Source organism: Sinocyclocheilus rhinocerous, unplaced genomic scaffold (assembly GCF_001515625.1).
Source record: "Sinocyclocheilus rhinocerous isolate Xijiao unplaced genomic scaffold, SAMN03320098_v1.1 scaffold82, whole genome shotgun sequence".
Lineage (NCBI taxonomy): Eukaryota > Metazoa > Chordata > Actinopteri > Cypriniformes > Cyprinidae > Sinocyclocheilus > Sinocyclocheilus rhinocerous.
In genome coordinates this window covers 1,889,063-1,897,996 of record NW_015644168.1, presented here as the reverse complement: position 1 = coordinate 1,897,996, position 8,934 = coordinate 1,889,063, and the positions used below count along the sequence as shown (strand labels likewise).

At 36.4% G+C, this 8,934-nt stretch overlaps 1 protein-coding gene across 4 annotated transcripts in view; it reads left to right on the top strand.

Annotated features, from left to right (window-relative positions):
- nectin1b (nectin cell adhesion molecule 1b) overlaps nt 1-8,934 on the top strand; it is a 229,683-nt gene that overhangs the window by 70,597 nt on the left and 150,152 nt on the right. For all 4 annotated transcript variants that reach the window (XM_016575742.1, XM_016575743.1, XM_016575745.1 and 1 more), the window contains exons 3-4: nt 612-911; nt 2,720-2,837. In XM_016575742.1, the coding sequence (XP_016431228.1) occupies nt 612-911; nt 2,720-2,837 (418 nt within the window). The remainder of the gene's footprint in view (nt 1-611; nt 912-2,719; nt 2,838-8,934) is intronic.

Below are 8,934 nucleotides of genomic sequence, written 5' to 3'. Positions count from 1 at the left end.
TTGGCTCAAGTAGGGGGTGTTTTTTTTTTTTTTTAACACTAGTGTGGCTTGTTAACTCCCAAGCCCATTTTGTATATCACGTTCACATGCGTCCTCTGAGAACGCTGGCACTGCAGTAAGAGTGAGCAACCTGAATGGAGATAACCAGCTCAGTGCTTTCAAAGAGCCTCTTCATGTCATATCAACCCTCGCCACAAACCTCAGTCCTGCTATCAGCACTCTTTGACACGCACTCGCATAAACACACATCTTCCCTTTTGATGCGGGCCTGTAAATTGCTAATTGGCAGCCCATAAAGGATCGAGATTGGATGACTTCGGGCACCGCGAGAAACGAGTGGTTTCTACATCTGTTTGAGTGCTTGACTGATGCTTTCGCTTTGAACACAGGGTAGGGGGAAAAGAAATTAGTGAACTGCTTGATTTATACTGACGGGGAAAAAAACGACTTTTCAGAACGGAGAGATTAGTGTTAGAGTCACTCGATCGCTGTGAAAAATAATAATTTTTTGTTTACTTTGCAAATTCTCAAGGGCACCTCTGTTCACACAGTGCTTTAGTATCTTACAGTGTTTCTTTTCTTGTTTTTTATTGTTTACTTATTTCTTCCAGCACGGCCAGTGACCAAGATGAACTTGACTTCGCCCACCATCGTGGCAAGGACACCGAAACGCAAGATGCCCGTGGCCACTTGCATGTCGGCTAACGGCAAGCCTCCCAGCGTCATCAAATGGGACACCACTCTGAAGGGCGAAGCCACATTTCAGGAAACGCGCAATCCGAATGGCACCGTGACCGTGCGCAGTAACTATATCGTATTGCCCAGCCGCGAGACCCATCGTCAGAAGCTCACCTGCATCGTCACCTACCGTGCAGAACGCTTTACAGACAGCGTCATACTCAACGTTCAGTGTAAGAACAATGTTTTTCTTCATGTCTTTCAAATTTCTGCAGGAACACAAGAAATTATGTTATTGATAGATACAGTATGTATAAAACATACTACCGGTTAAAAGTTTGGGATAATTCTTTTTTTTTTTTTTATGTTTTTGAATGAAGTCTTTTCTGCTCACCAAGACTGCATTTATTTGATCAAAAATACAGTAAAAACAGCAATACTGTGAAATATTATTACAATTACAAATAAATGTTTTCTGTTTTAATATATTTAAACGCTGAATTTTCAGCATCATTATTCCAGTATTCTGTGTCACATGATTCTTTAGAAATCATTCTAATATACTGTTTTGCTGCTCAAGAAACATTTCTTATTATTATCAATGCTGAAATCAGTTTTTGCTGTTTATTGTTTAATAGCGAAGAAATCATAACTTTTATTCACCAAGGACGCATTAAATTGATCAAAAGTGACAGGAAGGGCATTTGTAATGGTACAACATATTTATGTTTTTAAATAAAGGCTGTTCATTGAACTTTCTATTCATTAGAATCCCATCATTAGAATTTATATTCATCAAGAATCCTGAAAAGATGTAGCATGATTTCCACAAAAAAATATTAAGCAGCAAAAACTTTTTCCAATATTAATAAAAAAATTAAAATTAAAAAATAAAAAAAAACACACGTTTAAAATAGATTTTTTTTTAATGTTCATTCATTCATTCATTCATTCATTCATTCGTTTGTTTATTTTATTTCATTTTATTTATTTTTATAAATGTAGTATGGTGACTTCTTTCAAAAAAACGTGGCAAAAATTGTAATTGTTCCAAACTTTTGATCAGTAGTGTAGCCTATATAATATACATCACAAAATTACATAAGTGCATGTTATCCAGTTTTCTCAAAATGCAGATTTAATTAAACTGTTTTAATGATTGAGCTGATGTAACGATCCATCTGACTTGTCTAATTACTGACATATGTATTTAAAACCCCACTGGAATGCCTAAACAGTACAAAAAAATGTATTTGTGCTCAGTAATAAGATGTTAGCATTAATGCTGTACTGTTACGCAAGTCCTGCGGAGGAGGTTCAGAGCAAGAAGAGATGTGTCACTGGCCTGTCTCAGCAGCTGTTGTTATCAGCTATTGTTTAGCGCAGTTTAGAGCAGTATTGCAGCCCCCATACAGCACACTGATAGAGGAAATCCACGCATTCTCCCACACTATGCTACAGAACACATTGTTCTTGCGGTGCAGTTGTTTGTGTGAAAGGCCGTGTTTAGAGCAGCGGTAAGTTCTCAGAGAATCACTCGTCCTGATTCTTGATTTACTTTGAGTGTTTTGTTAATCAAGTTACCCTTTGGTATAACATTTCCAAATTGAATTTGCTCGGCCTTATAGATGCTCATGAAAGCAATTAAGAATAAATCTGAAGAGACAGAGAAATGACTGACCGGTACCATCAAGTATGCAGTGCATTTTAAAATTGTCATTAATAGAAAAATTGTGCTGTAATGAATTGAAATTTGGCATTTAGCTGAGGTTTTTATCCAATTAGGCCAATTTCTGGAATAGTTGCCCTGGAGCAGCTTGCGGCTAAGTGGGTAGCAAAAGGGCACAGTGGTGGTTGTAGTCTCAGTAACCCTTCACTTGTTGGCTCTCCACCCAATCGCTTAAGAAATAAACTCTTGACCTTTTAGCTATGAGCCCAGACCATTAATCAGTATCATGACAAGCACCCATCGTCAAGTCATGTGACCCAGAAAAGCCATCTGAGCCCCTGCCTGAAGAAATTTTTTTTTGCTTTTATATAGATGAGCCAGAGGTAAAAATCGAGGGATTCGACGGGAACTGGTACCTGAATCGTCAAGATGTAAAGCTGACGTGCAATGCAGATGCCAATCCAGCCGTCACCGTCTACCAGTGGAAACTGTGAGTTATTATTGCTTGACCTACTAATCTACATTACGAATAATCACTTTGTTGTCTCAGCTTATCAATATAACAAGATGAATGAGTAATGTATTTGAGTAAAATACATAAAGAGGAAGAATAAAAAGCCAACTGTTTTTTTTTCAAGTAACAAAAGAAATAGTTCTTGCCAATTAATTTATTTCATTTTATTTTGTTTTGTCTTATGTATTTACTTTGTAATATTTTAAATATTTTTTCAATTACACATTACTTTCAAATATTAGTGCTACCAGTCAAAGGTTTGCACACACCTACTAATTTTTATTACTTTTTACACATTTTTTTTTTTTTAAGAAATGCATAATTTAGATTTTTCAAAAAAAAAAATCTAATGTCAAGCATTTACTCATAAGCCTTTAGATCAAAAGGTTTTTAAGATCACGAGGTTCAGTGTGTCCAAACGTTTGACTGGTTGTGTATACCGGCATCATTAAACTAAATAAAAGATGACTGATGTTTGAAGAGTTCTCCTCTGAAATATTCAGTTTACTGTAATACTACATGACAGCATAGATGTGTTATTACTGATAAGAGAATAATTTCCTTCCGTAAACTACTTCTTCATTCATTGGTGGTTAGCACTCAATCAAGATAAGTAAAGCCGTTTACAATGGCTCTATTCAGAACTCACGGAGCCATTGATAACCTTTCAAACAAGATCAAACATGAGAAAATAAGCTATGCTTTGTGTACTTCTGAATGTTTACCTTACCAATATACCGGTTTGAAAGAACAGTGAAAGAGATATACAGTGAGACTGGGTCTTGTTTGTCAGTATGAGTCTTCTGATGGCTATTGTTGTCGAGTTACTGGTGCTACGGGTTTGGATGTAAAGTATGTTGGCAAAAAATGACATCATTGCTTTGCCTACCAAATGAATATGTTGACAAGACAGTCTCAGGTCTGTTTTATAAACCTTTCTGTGGACAATGCCAGAGTTTATGTGAGGTCAAGGGCATGGAAACCATTACCCATTAATCATTTTAACCTGTATTAATTATTATACACCCCCACACACAATATATGATTTGTTTTTTTTATGGCACACAAAATTTTAGCCAACTACAAATTTGTATTTGTGAAGTTTTGTGTGTTTGTGTCTTTTGAGAGTTTAGTTGTGGATGTGTGGTTTGGAAAAATATTTGTCCTCAATTTTACTACTACTACTACTACTACTATTATTATTATTATTATTATTATTGAGAAATATAAAACAACAACACATAAATAAATAAATAAATAAATACATACATACAGGTAAGTAAATAAATAAATAAATAACTGCTGGCAGATTTTACAGCTTACACTCTTGGGCCAGTGGACACAGCAAGCTGATGCCAATTAATTGGCCTGACCTATCAGCCTATCACTTGTTACATCACCTAATTAATATTCATGAGACAAGCTGATAAGGTTTCTAATGTGTTGTTCCAGATTGTTCCTGCGCCCCTGGGTCAGGTCAACTCTGTAAGATGACCCATGTAACCTTCTGCTCAAACTCCCTTGTGCACCATTATAATTTAGTGCCACGGCATTTCCGCATGTGTCACACTTATATGCCAATTAGCACGGCGAAATATCCCATCATTCATCTCCCAGCAAATCCCAATGAACGCATGTGTATGTAAATGCAAACAATACCGAACACCACCAACAACATTGGGCACAGTGGACGAGCAGGTTCTGTGTTACAGTTAAAAATGGAGGAATTATGCAGCAAAAAACGGAGAGATAAATGTGGCAATTTGTTCAGTAATTAGGCAGCGAAAGCTGGGAAAGGAAAACATGTCACCGGACTTCAGCTGTGGTGGATTAATAGCTGGCAATGCCCAGGGTGCACTGCCTCTGTGGACCGGGGTGGGTTTTAATGAGAAAGGACAAGAGAGAGTGAGAGGAAAGCGCTGAGCATTCTGGGCTATTCAGGGTATCAAAGGACACATATACAGCAGCCAACTCTGTGAAGCGGGACTCGTGGATGGCGCTAAGGTCTTCTTGAGGCATTTTTTATTAGTAATTGGTATGCTGAGACTGGAAGTAGAATCAAAGAGAAGAAAAGGGAAGGGATGAAATTAGGAAAATGGGGATTGAGAAGGGAAAAGATGAGGTACAAGAGAGTGAGAACAATGATGGCTGTTGTTGTTGTATGTTAAATATTATTATTCAATAAATAATAGTACTATCTAATTATAGTTATTTGTGTGTTTGTGACGGTGATTTTAGTGTTACGCCATTAGATGGTGACAAGAGACTGTTTTTTATGAGTGTGTCAGCAGTTTTATATTGAAAGATACTGAAACAAAGTTGTAAACTAGGAAGTTACTTTTACTTTTAACAACACCTTCTAAGACGCAGCCAACAAATGCACTGAGCTGCACTGTCATCGGAAATCACCAAAAAGATGAAAGGATAGTATGACAAAGATATTGCTTTCCTTGGCATACATTCAATCTAATGTTTTATTGTGAATATGAGATTGAACTGAAGAATGAATGCTGTATCAGATGCAAGTAATCACAGTCGCTCAGTCCATCTCTCTCTCATAATACTCTACATAATACAGTGAGCTATATACAGTAATATGATACGTTTTCAATAAAGCAACTCAACGTTCCTTCATTACTAGTTGTAAAGTGACGTTTTCAAATTAGTAATGGTGGCTTGGGCTCAGCTGTTAAACTGTCAGCTTGAGATTTGAATCCATGGCGGAAGAAAGTAGGGTTTTTAAAGACACTCCATTGTTGTTTCTTATGTATTTACACACTCGTGCCGTCAAACTGTTGTATAAATAAAATATCGCACAAGTAGCAGTGCGATATGGCTGTATATCAGCGTGTTGTGATTACCTAATGCTGAATCACAGCCATGCCGATATGAAAAAAAAAAACTAATTCAATATATTAATAAAAACTATAAAAGTATCAATGAATAGGATCAATCTTACAAAAATAACGCTGTATAGTGAACACAAACATGGACACTAACACTGATGACTCAACTCACTTTGAAAAGCAGATAAAAGAAAGATGCAAGCACCCCTAAAAATAGCAAGAATATTTATCTCATTCAAACAGTGGGAGTTGCTTGAAAAGCAAGAGGATAAACAATGGGAGAATAAGGTAAGATAGAGGAGAATGGTGTGATTACAGAACGAGGCGGGGGTGAAAGACAGTGATGGGGAGAGACACGGGCGCCGGCGTGACAGATAAGAGGGGACGGCCACAGCAGCAGTGGAGAGCGGACACCAAATGTGTTCTGAAGGGTCCCCTGGACGCTACACTGGAGGTCATCACCGCACTGTTGCAGAACATTTTAATCCAGAGCAACTATGGAGGCACACACACAAGCACTAGCTGCAGTTCAATTACAAATGTGCGGAAGTCTGTTACATAGTATAAACGCTGAATATTTTACATTATGCATAAATATTACACAAATGCCCTTCTGAAAATGCACAGAGAATTGCATTGGGAAGAACACAGAGTCTGTGTCGAAGTGTATAATTTCTGCACCACTAGCTTCACCAAATGGGAAAAAAATAAATAAATAAAGTTTCTGCAGGTTTCCCAAACACTTCCATGATCTGCTACTGGTCGATGCATAGACTTCCCCAAACTCATGCTATTGGTTGAGCCGATGTTGCTATGTCAGCCTGGTTGGATTCTTAAACAAACAAAGCAATGTTTTGAAAGTGCCACAGTGTTTACATTTTATGTCAACCTACAAATAATTTTCTCTGTATACATGGTTACAAGAAAGTAATTTTGATAGGGCACATTCCTAGTCTTGTGGTGAACAATTAATCTGTGCAAGTTAAATACATAAAAATTGTTTTTTTCTGTAATCTGTAATCTTTAATTAAGTAGTGTTTCATCTCTGATTTTGCAAAACATTCTTAACCACTCCCTTCCAACCGTCAGTCTGCTACGAGCTAAAGAAGGCAAGGAAGTGCACTAAAACCAAGCCCCGCCCACTGTTTTATCTCATTCGATATTCAATTTCATTCAGATATAGCCTACTGTAAAATATTGTAAAGTCGACTCAACTTCACAACAAACTGAATTAAATACTCTCCATGAAATATTCCATTTCATTCTAAAATATGTTACAATAGTTTAAGATCATTGAATCTTTGCAACAAGTAAATTCAGTCGCAATTTCCGTTTCACACAGACTTTAAGAAATTTTGTTTCAGCCTTAAAGCAGCCACAGTCTGTTCAGTAACCGCTTGATGCATATTGCAAAAAAAAAAAAATAATAATTAAAAAATGGAGCGCTTTTTTGATCTTGGGAAGCACTGATCTGATTGGCTGACTTTTTGCAACTATTTAAGATGACCTTTCCTGTAATGAAACTGTGAACTGTGACTGATCACTTTACGTCTTCCAGATAGTCTTTTCCTAAGTGGGTGATTCTTGGCTGATTCTTGGGCCAAACTTTATGCCGAGGCTCAAAAGTCTGGCTAAGCATGACTATACGAAATATAACTTCTATTTCAGATTTCACTTTGAAATATGATGAGACTACTCACACACATTCTCTCTTACACACCTACGCACACTTTCAGTTTCAGATTTGCTTTAATTTCCCAGCTATCAAAACAAGCCCGAGAGATTCTTACCATAAATATATCATAAAGCGAGCAGAACAGTCATAAACACTCACATTCAGAGTTTATCTTCAGACAGCTCATTGTGACATATTTCCTTATCTATCTCTCCTCCCGTCTTCCGTCTGCTGGATCTTATCAGATTGCTTTGCAGCAGTCAGCATTTAGGGAAACACATTATACCTTCTACGTTTTTGGGCTGAAATCTGTCTCACAGGCCTTGTCCTCAACTAGGTTATGAATATTACAACAACAGTTTAGAAAACAGATGACTTCTGCTTAAAGACAAAAAAAACCACATTTGAAAAACAATACAACCCACACCAGGAGTTGTTTTGCGTGAAATTGTCTGAGGATAGACGTAGTGGTGCGTAGTGAGGGTTATACATTTTGTAATTTAACTTTTAGTAGCCTTTGCTTTGCATCATACATAATGACACCATTTAACCATGGTAAAATCACTGTAGTGGTTAAGTGGCTTTGCTTTTGTGAAACACTGACAAAAGCATAACAATAAAAGACACCAATGTGCAGAATTTAACGTGTTAATACTAATAATCACAAATAACGATTCATCCACTAAGTATACTATAGTTCATTAGCATAATTTCATACTGTGTTCACTTTTAAGAATCAGAAAGTTACATTTTTGAATTATTACCCAGGATTGTTCATATCTTTAGACATCCTTAAAATAATGATTTAATTTTATGATATATTTGCAGACATTTTAAAACGTTGTCAGTATTTGCTATGGAAATATTAAAACAGAAAGCATAAAGGTGGTTCATATTGAAGCTATTTTGGTTATTTTTACTTCACATCACAACAAAGTTTGGGAATCTGAATAGAAAATTTGGTCAAATTTGGCAAGTCTGAATATTATAAATTTGGCAATATCAATGTTTATGCCGCGTTAATATAGAATTAAATTCATGTGCATTCACAGTTGAGTATAATGTGAACAACTTCAGATGAGGCTCACCCAAATAGGATCAGTACTGTGCTTTTTATAATTAATCTTATAGTACACAATGTTTATGCATGCTTTCTACCATGCTTTCTACTCTCACCCTTTTGTTGACCTGAATAAACGGTTTGTTTCATTTTTTGGATGCCTTATTGTTCTATCGGATCGATTGTTTTGTATCTCTTGCTTTTAGAACACTACCGTTAGAAGGTTTGAAAGGTACTTATAAAGGACACCACTAGTGTTGGGTATCATTTGAATTTTATCAATTCCGATTCCGATTCCGATTCTGCTTATCGATTCTGATTCTTTTCGATTCCAATGTGATTAAATAATGATATCAAACATTTATCCTGTGTCTCTTTTTTGCAAACACTTTATTGGAGCTGAATACCATGAACAAAAATCAACAGGCTACAACAGGCATGTAATTTATGAATTAATGATTAAATGACTCACTCAAGATGTACTTGTTTCAT